The sequence below is a fragment of the Sinocyclocheilus rhinocerous genome, unplaced genomic scaffold (genome assembly GCF_001515625.1).
Source record: "Sinocyclocheilus rhinocerous isolate Xijiao unplaced genomic scaffold, SAMN03320098_v1.1 scaffold463, whole genome shotgun sequence".
Taxonomy (NCBI): Eukaryota; Metazoa; Chordata; class Actinopteri; order Cypriniformes; family Cyprinidae; genus Sinocyclocheilus; species Sinocyclocheilus rhinocerous.
The window spans coordinates 135,817-154,322 of record NW_015627535.1 but is presented as its reverse complement, the minus strand read 5'-3'; the positions used below and the strand labels follow the sequence as shown (position 1 = coordinate 154,322).

General features: G+C 35.4%; 1 protein-coding gene across 1 annotated transcript in view; it reads left to right on the top strand.

The window, feature by feature from the left end:
- The window catches only part of LOC107728387 (netrin-1-like), a 68,910-nt gene extending 56,092 nt beyond the window's left edge, over nucleotides 1-12,818 (top strand). The window contains exon 7 of the mRNA XM_016538534.1: nucleotides 12,273-12,818. Coding sequence (XP_016394020.1) covers nucleotides 12,273-12,595 — 323 coding nt within the window. The 3' untranslated portion in view covers nucleotides 12,596-12,818. The remainder of the gene's footprint in view (nucleotides 1-12,272) is intronic.
- The last annotated feature ends 5,688 nt before the right edge of the window (nucleotides 12,819-18,506 follow it).

Sequence of the window (18,506 nt, the reverse complement as noted above, 5' to 3'; positions counted from 1 at the left end):
ATATATATATATATATATATATATATATATATTTGCTGCTAAATAAAACTGAGAATAATAATAAGTAATAGATACAATAAGATTTCTTTATTTGTAAATAAACAAATAAAAAAAGACATAAATGTTTGGGATCAGCAAGTTTTTATTTTATTATTTATTTACTTTTTTTTTTAGATTCTAAAAACTACCTGTCAAAAGTTTTGAATAATCACATTTTTTTTATGTTTTAAAAGAAGTTTCTTATGCTCACCAAGCGTGCATTTATTTAATCAGAAATACACTAAAAATAGCCATATTGTGAAATATTATTACAATTTAAAAAAAAAAATTCAATTTTATTCTGTTATAAAATGTAATTTCTATGAAGCATTGCTGGTCATCTGTAGCTGCTATCGTTCAGGCCGTGATATTAAGTTTCATTCGCTTTCACTCTCAGCCATAAGTGTTCATACTCAGAGGTTGTTCTCGTAGGGAAGTCGTTCATCATGTTGGTGTTATATAGGACAGGTAACACTGGCTAAGCCGAGTGTCCTGACTGCAGTATAAATCTCAGTGGGTGGGGAGTATGAAAGGGCTAATGGCGTCTCCCTGTTCAACCAGCTCCCACGTGTCAGAGAGACCCCATGATTTTTATTTTTCTGCACATTTAAAACAGACAATAAAAGCTGTTTTTGCAGGTCTGGCCTAGAACTACAATAAAAAAGCAAGTTTTTATTTTATTATTTATTTACTTTTTTTTTTAGATTCTAAAAACTACCTGTCAAAAGTTTTGAATAATCACATTTTTTTTATGTTTTAAAAGAAGTTTCTTATGCTCACCAAGCGTGCATTTATTTAATCAGAACTACACTAAAAATAGCCATATTGTGAAATATTATTACAATTTAAAAATTTTTTTTCAATTTTATTCTGTTATAAAATGTAATTTCTATGAAGGCAAAGCTGAATTTTCAGCATCATGTCTACAGTCTTCAGTGTCACATGATCCTTCAGAAATCATTCTAATATGCTGAAATGGTGCTCAGTCGATATGAATTATTATTAGTTCTTAAATATCAATAACAGTTCTTATCAATTTTGAAAGCTGCTTAGTATTTTTGTGAAAACCGTGATACATTCTTTGATGAATAGAAAGTTCAAAAGAACAGGATTTATTTGAAACAGAAAGCTTTTGTAACATAAATTACAAATGTCTTTACTGTCACTTTTGATCAGTTTAATGTGTCCTTGCTGCATAAAAATATGAAGCAACTGTTTTCAACATAGATAATAATGATACATAATAATGTTTCGTAAGCAGCAAATCAACATATTAGCCAAAACCTGGAAAAAACAGTATGATGTTTTATATTTTTTTCACGCTTTCACAATTTCTTCAGAGACAGATCAGCGCTCTGCACGTTTGTGCAATGACAGTCTCAGTGAAATAGTAGCAATTGCTTGTATCAACACAGTATAAACTGTCCAGAACGCACAGGACGTTTACACTAGTGGGTAGAGCTGTTGCATCCAGCTCTCCGTTGCAGTCCTTGCTGAAGTTTTAAATCTGCCCAGCGCTGGCGGATGAGACAGACAGAGAGAGGCGGTGGCCTTCAGGTGCCTTACCGTGCTCAGAAAGGGACAAATGCCGTATTTAAACGATTAATAACATGTATATCCTAATTAAAGGACAAAGGCAGGTGCTGGTGTACAAAATACATAACTCTTTATTCCTTATTACATATAATGCTAAAACATTTCACAGCATGACAGGTAAAAAGAGAGGGTATAATGTGGTGTACACAGGCAAGGCAGGTCATAAACCCTTTAAATACAAAACCCAAATTAAGCAATCACCTTCATGTGATACACTGCAATCAGCACACTTCTGTGATAAACTTTAAAGGGTATTATTGCATATTGCTCAATGCCATTACCTGTGAATTGTACCGTTGTACCATCAATACCCAAATAAAATTAAAATACAATTCCCAAAGAAATACAATACAAACGAAAACTACAAAAGGAACACAAGAAAAATCTCCCCCTTCACGTTTCTCAACGCGCTCACTGAGCGCTGCGTCTAATTAACACACAAAACACACTAAATCATTAATTTAATATGGAGGTAAAGAAAACAGTGGCTGACAAACTCTCCTACAAATAAAAACATTATTAGATCAAGCAAGTCATTAACACACACTTACTACTCTTTAAAACATCCATACCTGAACCATAGATGCAGCTTGCCAAATGTATCCTCATAAAACGTGATCTTGCACCGTTTTACAATTACACAAAGAACAGATCAAAATACAAAACTCCAAATTTAAAATATACATCCCGTATCATATAAAACTCCATACCTGAAACAATTCAAATTGAGTCACACCGCAATCGACGGCTATCAGCCTTGCCTACTGGTCACATCAAACAGTTTTTCGAGAACTATTAGAGTCTTCTTTAAATACGGACTCCTTCACACAATAGTGCTTCGCCTTTTCACTCCCCTGCAGTGTCTGAAATGCTGTGCTAGTGGCACTCCCTTTACATGTGGCGTTCGCTCATACAAATGGCTAATTGCCCTCTAATTTGCGTCACCAGGTACCATAGACGGCTCACCTAAAACTATTTACTGACGCCGCCCACCTGACCTACTTTCCTATGTGCCACATTAACATAAGCAATGTTTCGGGCTGTACTGAAACCTGGAAAAAATATAAACGAACATTGTGTATGTGAATATATATGTGAGAAATCCCTGATAAAAGCATGTTGAAAACGGTACATGCTTAAAAATAAAGGTTCTTTACTGGCACCCATAAGAACCTTTAACATCCATGGAATCTTCTGTTGCACAAAAGGTTCTTTACAGTGGAAAAGGGTTCTTTAGATAATGTTCTTCACACCTTATTTATTTCCAGGCTTAAATAAAAACTTTCCAGATTGTCAGACACGAGCGTATATGAAGGCCTCAGCGTGCCTGCAGCATTTAGTAAAAATTGAAATGTGACTTTACGGCTAAAACTGTTGAACACAGAATTAAAGTTATAGATACACAGGTGTCCAATTTATCCCACGCACACAGGCCATCTGAAGTGCACTTTCCTCATTAATCAGTAGCACTTTATCTATATTAACATCTCTTGCTGCTCATTACTTGAGATGACTCATTTGCAATCCCTCTCTGGTTTCCAAAGCATTTTTAGGCATCCCCTGGGGTGAAGCTGATAATATTAATATAGATAACATCCACCGGTTGAATCAGCAACCGCACAGACTAGCAGAACAATAAAATGCGGCAGAGAAAGTAAGAGAAGGAGCTATTAATGGCATTGCTGGTCATCTGTAGCTGCTATCGTTCAGGCCGTGATATTAAGTTTCATTCGCTTTCACTCTCAGCCATAAGTGTTCATACTCAGAGGTTGTTCTCGTAGGGAAGTCGTTCATCATGTTGGTGTTATATAGGACAGGTAACACTGGCTAAGCCGAGTGTCCTGACTGCAGTATAAATCTCAGTGGGTGGGGAGTATGAAAGGGCTAATGGCGTCTCCCTGTTCAACCAGCTCCCACGTGTCAGAGAGACCCCATGATTTTTATTTTTCTGCACATTTAAAACAGACAATAAAAGCTGTTTTTGCAGGTCTGGCCTAGAACTACAATAAAAAGAAAAAACAAACAAACAAATACATCTCAATTAAAAAAAAATAAAAATAAAAATCTGGTTGACCCCAAACTTTTATTTATTTATTTATAAACATGTATGTGTGTGTCACATGATCCTTCAGAAATCATTCTAATATGCTGAAATGGTGCTCAGTCGATATGAATTATTATTAGTTCTTAAATATCAATAACAGTTCTTATCAATTTTGAAAGCTGCTTAGTATTTTTGTGAAAACCGTGATACATTCTTTGATGAATAGAAAGTTCAAAAGAACAGGATTTATTTGAAACAGAAAGCTTTTGTAACATAAATTACAAATGTCTTTACTGTCACTTTTGATCAGTTTAATGTGTCCTTGCTGCATAAAAATATGAAGCAACTGTTTTCAACATAGATAATAATGATACATAATAATGTTTCGTAAGCAGCAAATCAACATATTAGCCAAAACCTGGAAAAAACAGTATGATGTTTTATATTTTTTTCACGCTTTCACAATTTCTTCAGAGACAGATCAGCGCTCTGCACGTTTGTGCAATGACAGTCTCAGTGAAATAGTAGCAATTGCTTGTATCAACACAGTATAAACTGTCCAGAACGCACAGGACGTTTACACTAGTGGGTAGAGCTGTTGCATCCAGCTCTCCGTTGCAGTCCTTGCTGAAGTTTTAAATCTGCCCAGCGCTGGCGGATGAGACAGACAGAGAGAGGCGAGAAAGAAAGAAATACTCCCTGTTGATCTGCTTTTGTTTGCCGTCGCTACGGAGACAGCGGTCCGAAAGGGTCGCATTCTCCTACTCTTGGGTGGGTGGAGAATGACAATGAATCAAAGAACTGTGTGTGTCAGTGTGTGTACAGAGCTCCTTAGCATTGCCACACACACACACACACACATGGCAGAGCAGCAGTCAGTGCCCCGGCGTAAGCGGCTGGGCGTAGGGCGTCCCAGCGGGGAGCTCACAGGAGCTTCAGTGTGGTAATCAGGCGCACTAATTAGATTAGAGGCCGGCTTGTGTACCGCGTGCGGCTCGTGTTCCAGCACACTGGCCGCGGACACTGAAAACCAGCGGGACACCTGGCAAATCTATGGGCCTCTTCCTCTTTTTAAATTCATTTCTCTCCCACTCTTAATCAGGAGAGAAATCACTCACCTTCTAGCTCTTTTCTTTCTCTTTTTGTCTTCACGTTGTCATGATGGAGAATAAAAGGGGTCTCATCCTATTCAACCGGTCTAATGGAGCTTTGGAGATGGATGGTTGTGTGCCGTGTGGCCTCATGCAAAAGAGGGTTTAACTCGCCAGATTAAACAGGCACGTTAACATATTCTTATTGTATTGTGTATAGCTATTTATTGCTATCACCAATATATATCAGGATTTGATGTTGCATCAAGAATCTGGAAACGGTTCTAATCTAACATTAAGATTTAGATTAATTCAAAATTACCGTTCTGTTTTTATATTTTATGAATGTATCAGGAAAAATGTATCATTATTCTTAATCAGTTTTTTGTCTTCACTAGTACATTTCAATTGTCCTGCAGTGTGACAAATGCATTTTTAAATATTTAATATTTCAAAGTAGTCAATCGTTTAATATGAGCTCATAAAGGCAGCATGCATAATAATTATAAAAGAATTAACAAAATGTGGTTTTAAGTAATGTTGGATGGATGGCATGTCACACCGCAGGGTGTGAAAGTTTCATGTCAGTTGAAATGATTACAATAATCCATGCTGAGAAATGAAAAGAGTTGAATATGAACATTTTATTGCTCAAATTCAACCCAAATTTGCTCAATTGTTGCTCTTTCAGAGTTCAAACCTACTGGAGTAGGTTTTTTTTTAGAGTTTAAGTCTCATTCAGTTTTCATCTAAGTTTAAAATGTTTAATTTAATTTATATCAGCTTTGTTAACCTAAAATATGTTAAGAGGAATAACAGTAACACCCAAATAATAGAACTGTTCACGTGCTGTAAGAGTAAAGAGCTATAAAATTTATTTTTATAAAAAGTTCTAAATAGATAAAAAATTAAGATACACAAGCATTTATAAGCATGTAAGCACAAAAAAATTATTACATTTTATTCAAATTATTAAAAAAGATAGCAGCCTTATTATTTTGATTATTTTGGTCTTGAAGGTGACTTTGGAAGAATGTAATGAGAAATGTTTGAGCTCATATTGAAGAATTAGTTTAGTTAATTTTTTTAAATTCAGTGAGGCTTAAATGAAACCTGGGAACTCTATTAAGTCCTGTAAAAGAGCAACCTTGAAGTAACTTGGTTGTTTTAATATAGAATGAATTCTTCTCATCTGTTATTTTGGCAAATCTGAGACACTGTTGAGATCACTGTCGGAAGCTCCAAATGAGACACACATCTTGAGTTTACCGGGGTTTTCTCTCAGGAGAAAAAAAGCAGCAGAGTCTCCATGTAATCTCATTGCTGACTAGGAGAAACTGTCTATTAAAGAGATCGCCTTTCTCTGTCTGTAACATGGGCAGAAACATACAGAGACGCACAAACGAAACCTTTCATTTGCAGAAGAAAAAAGCTCACTGGGAGTCTTTCTCAATACCTGGACGAATCTGGAAAGTGTTTGCCACCCGCATAGTGTATCTGTGGCTCAGTGCTGCGTTCAGACAGGAAATGTGCCCGTTTGGCTGGGTTTGATGAAACCAGTGCCAGTGATCACAGCATTAAAGTGTCACGCAGAGAGAGAGAGAGAGAAAGATTTGATATATTACAGTAACACATTTTCAATATAAGCACTTCTAATATGTGTAACATAAACAGTGATGACATCACTTTTAATATATTTTCAGCAGTAAGCATTTAGGTTGGTTTTCCTTGTGTTTGTTTAAAGGTTATACAATATATGCAATGCAATATACACAATGTTATGTGGCTGCTAATGTATTCTGTGTTTTTGCCAGGATGCTGCTACAGTATGTAGATGATAAAGTTTTCCGTGTGGTTACCATGATATTGCTATGTGGTTGCTAACATATTCTTTGTGGTTGCCAGGACGATGCTACAGTATGTGGTTGCTAACATGTTCTAGGTGGTCGCCAAGACAATGCTTTGTGGTTGCTAATGTATTCTGTGTAGTTGCTATGTAGATGTTGCTAATGTACAGCATTCTGGGATGTTGCCAGGATGCTGTTATTTGGTTGCTAACATATTCTTTGTGGTTGCCAGGACGTTGCTACATGGGGTTGCTAATGTTTTCTAGGTGGTTGCCAAGCAGTGCTGGGTAGATTGCAGTCTGTTACTGATTACAAATTACATGACGAAAACTTTAGTTAGTAACATGGTCTGGATTACACATGTTAGGTAATGTAGTCTGACTACTTTTTGATTACTTTTAGATTACTTTTGACCTAACTCATTTACCACATGGGATCATTGTGTAAAATCTGTCAATGTGACCATTAACTGACATCAGAGAACAGTGAGCATGCAAATAGGAGGTTGCAAATCTCAGGAAGTTATATTTCGGAATCAAAGTCACATTAACAGTCTAAAAAAATTATTACAAAAGCACATTTAGTACACATATAATTCACAAAACTAAAACTAACTTTACCACACTAATGGCGTCAGTTTGGCATGTACAGTATGTGTGAAGTACACTGTAAATGACATTAATTTTTTAATTTTAATGTGTTTTAAAGACAAAGTCCAAATACATAGCAATACTTGGCTAAATGACTCATTGAGTGATAATTCAAATACTAATTAAAATGTGTCATTCTCTGTGTAATCGCTGACTAGTGCATGGCATATGCAATTATGTAAAAACTGGAGGATTGTCCAAATGCATAGACCTTATGTAGCTCCACCCCTTTTCAGCACTGTGCTCAGTGTCTTCTGTCTTCCGGTTTGTATTTCCACTGCGTGAAGGTAAGGTCGTACGAATTTATGAACGAACTGCTAGTTTTAAAATGGTCTTGGTCTGCTGACATTTGTTATGATATCTGCTTCAAACATTACAATGCTTATGATAACTGTCATTAACTCTACAATAAGTAAATCCACTTCACCAGCTAATTACTCTTCAACAGCAATATATACAGAGCTACCACAAAAAAGGAAGATCAAAGTCAAAATTCTAGAGATTGCAGCGCACTTGTTTCTTTAACGCATAAGGTGGTAAATCCCTTTAGAAAGGAAAAAATCAAAAAAGAAAAAACGTAATAATTGGGGTGAGTCAATAAATTCGGAATAATTGACTGCCGTTGAGTGATATGTAATCATGTGATCTATAAAAAAAGTAACTGTAATCTGATTATGAGCATTTTAAAACATAATATTCTTTATTTATTTTTTTTTGGATCCCCATTAGCTTCTAGCGAGTGTTTGCTAATCTTCCTGGGGTCCACAGAACAATACAAAGACAAAAATCTATACAAATAAAGATATCATTGCTCAAATCAAATCACAAAACTACTTTTTCCACATTATAGTGTTTTGGTGTTTCCATTAAACTGACTGGTGAACAGCACTGAAAAAATTATTCAAACATTTAAAACAGCAGCCCTCAAACATACAACATATACCTGCATATTTGTAATCATGTCTTTACATAGTCTTTCAAATACATACAGTGGGTACGGAAAGTATTCAGACCCCCTTAAAATTTGTGTTTTTCTGTCAATATGGGGTGCTGTGTGTACATTAATGAGGAAAAAAAATTAACTTAAATGATTTTAGCAAATGGCTGCAATATAACAAAGAGTGAAAAATTTAAGGGGGTCTGAATACTTTCCGTACCCACTGTATGTACTTTTACTTTTTCTTAAATTTATAGGAATCATATTCCAAGCAGCAGAAACTCGATAAATCACATCAAATTTGTTTGTGGACAAGAAAGAGTTGAGCCTTACTTACTTGACGCGTTTTATAGTCAAGTCTAAAACCCACACATACTGTACAAGCTTTTCAAAGAAGAACCAGGAAGTGTAATATAATCTAACTACAAGTACTTAGTTTTTGGAATCTGATTACGTAATCCAGATTACATGTAAACAGTTACTATACAGCACTGTTGACAAGACAATGCTATATACAGTATTTGGTTGCTAAGGTGTTCTAGATGGTCAGGATATTATATATTTGTGATGATAATTTGATACAAGGTAAAGATTTTAATTTTTCAAAGGGTTCATGATTATGATTCACAAAGGTATTAATATTAAATATTAATATTATTAAAAAACATGCACAGACAAATCCAAATTAAACCCTGCGGCTCGTGAGACTGATAGACTGCAACGGTTAAAGTTAAAAATCATCATATGTGTTCTACTGAAGAAACAAAGTCACCTACATCTTGGATGCCCTGGGGGTAAGCAGATAAACATCCAATTTTCATTTTTGGGTGAACTATCCCTTTAGGTTTACTTTTGATAGCTTCCTTTAATTGTATGTATTAGTAGTGTGTATTTTCTGGAATATTATATTTCTTTTGGAATCGTTCAAAAGTCATAAAATCTTCATTCTTTTTATGACAATAGTATCATAATTCTAACCCCGGACAAATTATGCGTTGATGTTTAATACGTATGAGCAGAAATCCGCAAACACTGCTGATAAGTCAAAACAATTGTTTTCAACTATTCAAAGAAGCTCAACAACACATTTTGAGTCAGTTTTCGGCTCGCTGCCGTCTCCCGCCGAGAAGAAGCGAGATCAGGTCAAGAGCGAGATCCGGAGCAGGATTCTCACGCCGGCCGGCCTCAGATAGCTCATGAGCTCCAAACACATCCGCCATTCTTCTGGCACCTTCTCTGTGGCTGGGATGATAAACAGCAGTCCCCCTCCTCTCTGGGCCGCGCTACCCTCCTCACACCCTTCTTTTCTTTTTATCTTTTGTTATTTGGATGGCGAAGCGGGCTCTGGCCCAGAGAAACACAGGCGATGAATGGCGGGCCTATGGGAGTGCGTTCTCTCAATTTGGGTGCAATTTGCTCACAGCCTCCCCCCTGCTGCTCAATTGGGGCATTCCTTTCAGCGATGGGGGCGATCCTTGCCTCCCTCTCTAAAGAGAGTGTTCACATTCAAGAGCGAAAAGAAAGAGTGCTAGGAAAGAAAGAGCACTTCCTGTGTCATTTTCACACAATGCTGTAATGGCATATTTCTTAAACATGACGTGCTACTGGTTCACGGGTTACTGGCCGCAGGGTGTGTGTGAGTGTTTCAGGGCGGTCCAGCCATGCCTCGCCGTTACACACCGGGTCTAAATGTGTAATAGAGGTCATTTTTTTCTCCCTCTGGGCGTCCTCCCCGTGTGAAACCACTTCACGTCAAGTACAGATTAGCTCGCAATCTGCGAGTCTGATGATAGTTAAAATGGTGTGACCCGGGGGGATCTCTGGGTTTGTTAGTAGTTACCACATGGGCTGGACGTTAACATCTGATGCAGGACTTTTTCCATTTGCGCCGCAGTTGCAGATACTCAGTGAACTGTGTCCAAAAGACTGAGACCACATTAAAAATCTGGATTAAAAGCTTTAGGATTTTGATGGATTATTCAAATTATTATTATTTTTTTTTATCTGGGACCGCTTCTTTTTAACTTATATATGTGCCCTCTGGGGGATATTATCAGGAAGCACAATGTTTCTTTTCATTTATATGCTGATGATACGCAGTTGTACCTCCCACTAAAAGCTGGTGATTCCATTCAACCATTGCTGGAATGTATCTCAGATATTAAAAAATGGTTATCAAATAACTTTCTCCAACTCAATGGGAACAAAACAGAAATGATTGTTTTTGGTCCCCAAAAAATGAGAATGGATATTATTGAGGAGCTGGGCAATCATTGCCCCTCCATTTCCTCACAGGTTAGAAACCTGGACGTTATCATAGACTCAGAATTATGTTTGTCCAAACAAATCAATTCTGTCGTTAGGAACCGTTAAATCGTTTTTGTCTTTTCAAGATTTGGAGAAGGTTATTCATGCTTTTATTACCTCACGTTTAGATTACTGTAATTCACTGTACTCAGGTCTTCCTCAGTCATCGCTTTCACGCCTCCAGTTGGTACAAAATGCAGCTGCAAGGCTGCTGACTGGGGCAAAGAAATATGACCATGTCACTCCAATTTTAGCTTCGCTTCACTGGCTTCCGGTCCATTTTAGAGTTCAGTTTAAGATTCTGTTGTTTGTTTTAAAGCTCTTAATAATCAAGCTCCATCTTATCTTAAAGATCTTATTATCCCTCTGTCATCTACCAGACTTTTAAGATCCGCTGACAGGGCTCTTTTATCTGTCCCCCATTTTCGAGGTTGAAAACTTATTTCTCCTTTGCATTTTAATTTAATTTCATTGTTGTGTTATTGTCTGTCTTTTTAAATTATTTTCTGTGTTTCCTTTTCTCTTTTAATTTTATTTTACATTGTTAAGCACTTTGGATATCTTTGCTATGTTGAAATGTGCTATATAAATAAAATTGACTTACTATTATTATTAATATTATTACAAATTATGATGTTTACATGAAATGCAATAGAGGATATGAGCTCAAATATATGTGTACATATATTTGTTTATATAGCTGTCCGTTATTAGCCTGATAGAAAATTCTGGAACTGAGGATACTGTATATGCATAAAACAGGTTTTTAGAGTGTGAATAACATAGTCAACAAAATTCTGGGGATGTGTTATTAACTGGTTTGAATAAGGATTATGAAATGCACAGGGACGCAAAAAGAAATTAAAATCCCAAAACTTTTTTTTTTTTTTTTTACTTTTAAGGTTAATTAAAACAATAGTAAAACAATGAAGTAAAATGAAATTGAATGACATTAATTAAATGATTTTTTTAATAAAAATGTTTAAAAAAAGAGAGAAATAACTAAAAACAGGAGACTTTAGGACAAGTCTCTATCTGCTTTCCACTTAATCTCATTGCTGTCTTGGAGAAACAAGGTATTAAAGAGATTTCAGTTGTGTTTTCTTCTTTTTTCTTCTTCTATGGGTGGTGCTCAGATAAACGTCTTAAAGTCACACACACACACACACACACACACACAACACACATACACATAAGCTTAAATTTTCGCACAAAGGATAATGAAGAGAACGGAATGGGTCGGTCTCCATTTTTCCATTTTATCAGTATTAGAAGATGGAAGGAAAGTGTTTCTATGGCAACTTACATTGTGGTCAAGTAAGTTGCCATATGAAGTCATTTAATAATTCAATAATAATTTAAATGAAAGGGTTAGTTTACCCAAAAATGAAAATTCTGTCATTAATTACTCACCCTCATGTCGTTCTAAACCCGTAAGACCTCCGTTCATCTTCAGAACACAAATTAAGATATTTTTGATGAATTCTGAGAGCTCTCTGACCCTCCCATAGACAGCAATGTAATTACCACGATCAAGGTCCAGAAACGTAGCAAGGAGATCGGTAAAATAATCCATGTGACATCAGGGGTTCAACCGTAATTTTACGAAGCTACGAGAATACACACACACACACACACACACACACACACACAATAGATAGGGTCTAAAATAATAATCGTATTTAAAATCTGACTTAAAAGTATCCTCATTTTGCTGTTTCCTGCTCTAACATCTTTTAATCTGACCGTTTGTCTCCGCAGCTGTCCAGGTTCACGTGCTAAAAGGAGATAAGGCTGGCGAGTGGTGGAAATTCACTATCAACATCATATCCGTCTATAAGCAGGGTGGACATCGCATTCGCAGAGGAGACCAGCTCCTGTGGGTCCGCGCTAAAGACGTGGCCTGCAAGTGCCCCAAAATTAAACCCGGGAGGAAGTACCTGCTGATGGGTTCTGACAACGACGACTCCCGCGGTCAGAGCGGTGTGGTGGTGGACAAGGGCAGCCTGCTCATCCCGTGGAAGGACCTGTGGGCCCGTCGGCTCAGGAAATTCCAGCAACGTGACAAGAGGGGCAAGTGTTAGAAAAAAAACATGGAGGAAAAACAGAGAGATTGAAGAACAGGAGAGAAGGAAAGAAAAAATAAAATGACCCGAGCAACGTCGGAGCAGATTGATTTGACGAGTGATCAGAACTGTGGTGAAGGACAACCAGTTGTGCAGTTTTGCCTTCCGTTGTTTAGCGTTTTTTTTTTCCCCATCAAGATTTTATTTTTTCATATCTTCAATTTTGCAGAATTTGCACCTACTATTAAGTATACATATATGTAAAGTGGTTTATGTGTGATCCTTTCTGGTGTCTCTTTATGATTTCTGTCTTTTTCCACAAAGGATAAAAAAAGATACAAGCTACTGAGTCAGTTTATCTATGTGAATATTTTCCTTCAGAAGAAGTGTGTTGGCGGTCGACATTTCAAAGAGCAAACAGTGGGGTCCAAAAGTCTGGGTCACATTGAAAATCTGGATTTAAAAAAGAAAGTTGTAGAATTATGTAGAAAGATGCATTCCAATGACAAAATATTTAGGATTCTTCAAATTTGTTATTAAAAATTATATGAGCTGTGATGCAGTGGACTTGTGATTCAACAGGACCCTGGTTGTTGTCCAACCTGGATCATGTCCCAAACCCATTCCCCCACTTTCTAAGCAAAACAAAAATATAAATAAAATAAAATACAAATTTTCACTCAAAATGTTATGCTGATAATCAATTTTTTTTTTTAAATGAAACATTTTGTTCTAAATTTGAAAAATGCTAAATAAAAACACTTTCATTAGCGCTCTCAGTCTTTTGGGCCCCATTGTACATTATTTAGAATTTGATTAAAAAGGCAGCATTTGCATATGCACGATTATGATAGAATCATAAAACAAGATCTGTCAAGCCAATACTTGCCAAAATTACATAAAGCATCATTTACGTTCCTTCCTCTCAGATAGAAAATCTGTTGACAATACCTCACTGTTGCTGTTCAGAAGAATTTGATTGGTTCAAAATGGCATGACATCATAATGACATCATAATGTTTATTTGGCGCCAAAAGCTATGCTGACTTTTGGCCTTTGATACTAACTGTGGTGATCTATAAAGTGTGAAGTCTACCTTCTGTTCCATAACTAGTTGTAGTCTGAGTTTAGTTATAAATATAGAGTATTATTTTTAACCACTTCATGATTTTTTGAGTTGAAAAAAAAAAGTGTATTTTTCATTATGAACAAGAAGTTCCCATTTCACTTTTAATTATAATAAGTGTAATCTTGTTATATTTCTAAAGATTTCCCAGATGCAGTAATAATCAAAATTGTCATCATTAAGAGTGAAAAAAAAAAAATCCTGAAATGTCCTTCAAGACATCAAGACGGCGCGAGTTTGGTAAAATTTTAATGCTCTAGATTCTAAATTCGAGACATCCTGTATGTCATATAAGGTTTAGTGATAAAGTGATGGAGGATATAAGAAAAAAACAATGTACACAAGCCTGAATGGTCTATATTTAGGCTACCAGTGTATGCAAACATGAGGTTACATCCACCAAAATAAATCAGCTAAAATAGCTCTTATTATCCAGAGAAACAAACAATGTTCTGTGTTATCACTAATGTGCTACCTTTCTTTCTTCTGGTACTTCACTAAGGTGATATGCTCTACTGTTTTTGTATAGGTGTATAGTTGTTGTTGTTTTTTTGTTGTTTTTTTTACGATATTTAGTAGATTATATTCACATGCAATTAACCATTTTTTTATGCCATGAACTTGATATTCTGAAAATAAGAAAAGGATTTTTTTTTTTTGATTTTCTTTGTTTACATGAGTTGATAGTGTAGTGAGATGGTTGTACTATGTCTGTGTGACAGGTAAATGCACACACACACACACACACACACACACACACTTTAACATGCAGTCACTGTCCAGCTCTGAAACTCTGACAGTGCCTATGAACTGAAAGTCAATGACTATGGTTTATTAAAACTCACAGATGGTCTAGTTGTTTGGAGACACCCTGACCTCACAAGTAGACTTTGACCAGTTTTCCAGACATTTTGGAAAATGACTTTGAACAGATTTTTTCTTTTTCTTTGATGAAGACATTTACAATGTTCATGGTCCTCCTGAATATGATGTTTTACTGTGTACTTTGCAAAAGCTGTGTATTGTCCCGTAATGCATACTAATATATTATGATTCTCATAAATGAACATATTTAATGATACATGAACTCACATGCCTGTGTGTTTATTTTTGGTCCCAAATGTGATCTTTTTATACAAGGTTTAAAAAACAAACAAACAAACAAACTGCAAACTGTATACTACTAATAATATCAATTCAATCAATTATATTGTGGCACAATCATAAAAATGTCCACAAATAGTAGCAAAATCAATTCTAAGATGCACTTGAATTATTTTATTGTATATATGTACAAATACTTTCGATTTTACACCTTATAGACATGTAATATTGCTCATATGAATGGACAGTTATAAATACATTAACTATAATTATATAATACTTATATGAATACTACTATATATTAATAACAATAACAATTATTATTATTATAGATTAAAATAATTGAATATTTGATTTATTTTCATGATTTATTTCTATTATTTTGATTATTTGTCATTTAATTTAAAAGTTATTAATTTAGAATAATTTAAAAGTGTAATAATTAAAAAATATTTATCATTATTAACATTTATAAGATGCACTTGAATTATTTTATTGTATACATGTACAAATACTTTCGATTTTACACCTTATAGACCTGTAATATTGCTCATATGAATGGACAGTTATAAATACATTAACTATAATTATATAATACTTATATGAATACTACTATATATTAATAACAATAACAATTATTATTATTATAGATTAAAATAATTGAATATTTGATTTATTTTCATGATTTATTTCTATTATTTTGATTATTTGTCATTTAATTTAAAAGTTATTAATTTAAAATAATTTAAAAATGTAATAATTAAAAAATATTTATTATTATTAACATTTGTTTTTTAATGTAAAATCATAACATTCAAAAGGATGCATAATGTAACCCTGTTTCATTAAGGCCAGAAAGAGACTAATTCAACAGTACAAACTAAATGACTAACAATGCTTGATCAGAAAATACAAATTCTGAATAACAATTAAAAATTATACATTGCACAATGCCAAAAGCCAGAATAGTAAGCCAAGTTAAACAACTAAATAACGTCAAGTGCCGCACGGATGGAGGACCTGTTAAATGCGAAGCAAAGAGTTAGTGTGGACAATAAATGTCACATGCAAGTAAAATACAGTCCTGTTTTTGCGACAAACCCCAGCAGCAGACGTGATAAGCTGCATCATCATTTACTTTGGCTCTCTAGACCTCAATAAAGAGAAGGGCTTCAACACGTAAATGTCAGGGCGTGTGTTTTTTAGATTATAAATAACCTAGTGATATATCATACAGGTAAAGCACACCACTCGTAACAGGGTGGCCACTTGGGAGCTCTCATTGAAAACCTCAAATGAAAACCAAGCCATTTTTAAGTTCACCTCCATCAGAAATCTTCTACATGGAGGAACCAAAACACTATGGCCAAGTTGCCTTTTGTCCATCCATATGAGCAATGATGCAGGTGTATAAAAGTGCAAATGTATTGATCCTTAACAAGGAAGCAAACTATTGGACCGAAATGACAAAATGGTGAAAGTACTATATGAGAATAGACCACTAAAGAATGGTTGTCAGTATCAGGACAAGCAATATCAGAGGAGACAGTGACATTTTAAACATATGACTAAATGGAAAGTGTAAATGTCCAATAATTGAGGGTGATATTCTCTGGGAAGAACCGGCTAAATGCAAACTCCCCGGCCTGCTCTCAAAACATTTATCTTAGACACACTCCCACCATTGTGTCTCTGTTAACAGCCATCAGGCACCTCCTAAAACAATGGCTTCCGGAATGCCTGCAAGTGTGTGGAGGGCTGGAAAGGTCAAGTTCAGATCACCCCAAGACAGGACAAGTACCAAATGTTCTCAGAGCATCAGGTCGATAGTTACACCTCAGCCATGAGACTGGAAGGATGGACTAATGCTGTTTGTCAGGGTTTCTCAGCCTCAGCTTCTGAAGGAAATGACTCCATAAGAAACCTCATTTAACTCCTTGAGATCAGTCAACATTGCTCATTTAGATCACTTTCATTCCTGTAAGGCTGTAAGGAGGAATGTTTAATTTAGTGTTTGCCATGTTCTATTATGAAGAATCTGTGCCCCTCTCTCTCTCAGTCCACAATTGAGATCTCTTTCAGTCCTAAGGGGCTCCTGGGACCCTGATCTGCAGTATTAACCCTCAGTAAACCTCTCATGCAGGTTTTTTCTGTTTTTAATTTGGTGTTAATTTGGCTAGTATTTCTTACATGCTTGTACAGGTTATCTATAACTTGCTATTTAACACACACACACAAAGTACAGAGGAAAATGAAGAAATTACATTATATGAAATACTAGTTAAATATAATAAAATAATAATAATAATAATTATTATTATTATTATTATGATTAAATTTCTTCTTCTTCTTCTCATTATTATTAAGGGTGTGATCTGATCAAAACCTAGTCAAATTATTTCTTAATAATATCACAACATAGTTATTTTTGAAATTTCAGATTTATCTTTATTACAATAGGACAAATACAATATAAGAAAGACACAAAAGAAATTAACAGTGCTTCAATCTTTTAAGGCACAGTCTATTTAACAGTAATAAGAAATACTACAGAAATGAAAAAAATCTAATGTAAAAATTAAAACATTGCATAGTCTTCAGAGGTTTTTAGCCAAGAGCAGTGAGTTATATTATATTTTTCTTTTATTGTTTGTTTAATATTCATGACAGACAGCAGCAGGTATATTAGACTGCTGTCACTTTAAGATTCATTGCACGGATCTAATATATTGACATGTCCAATTTCTTTCCCATCTCTTTAAATCAGTGAGTTCACTGAATCAAAAACTGCTGTAATCGAATCAGTCGGATTCACAAATTAACATTCAGTGCAACTTGTGAGCCACTTCACTCGGTTAATTGAAAAGAATATTTCGTTGGCAAAAGGGACATTGCTATCACGCTTCGGAGCAGGCTGTGGTTTCTTCAGAACAAGGATGGCAAGTTTTTTGTAAAAAGTCACATATTACATTTTGGAATGTAGTGAAGTGTAAGTAAAAGTTTCCCAAAACGAAAATATGGATATAGCACACAGATATACAAAATGTGCTTATAATTACAGTAACAGAGCAAAAATGCTGTACTATCAATAGATTTATGTACTGTTTACATCCAGTTTGCCTCAGAATAAAGAATTCAACATTGTCATAGTATAAATTAAACCACTTCTTACTTCAATGATTTCTTTACATGACACAAAAGATTTGTATGCAAAGGTACGCAGTAGGGTAATATGGGACGTTTTACATCTTCAATCTATTATTATTTTTATTTACATAATTGTTATTTATTCAGTAATGTCCCAGATTACCCTAATTTACCCCAGCACACAGGCAGAAGAAGGCCACCAACCCTCATTAAACCCCATACAAACATCACATACAGCCTGTTTAAAAACCAAACCAAACAGCCGCGATGCTGTTCTGGTGTCTTGTCTCGTGAGCATCAGGGTTCACTGTTGCCAGTTTGGAAACAAAGTGATTATACACAGAGCATGTGCACTTCCCAGTTCTCCTTCTCCCACCCCTCTAATTCTCCCTGTCTCTCGCTCTCTCTTCTCCCACATGATTTTCACAGAATGGCCCAAAGCCCTTGAGAATTGCTCTATGAGAAACAAATGCCCAGGCGCCTTAATGGAGTCCAAATCAGACAGGATTCAAAGAGGTGCTCAATATCAAGCGCTTCACACACACACACACA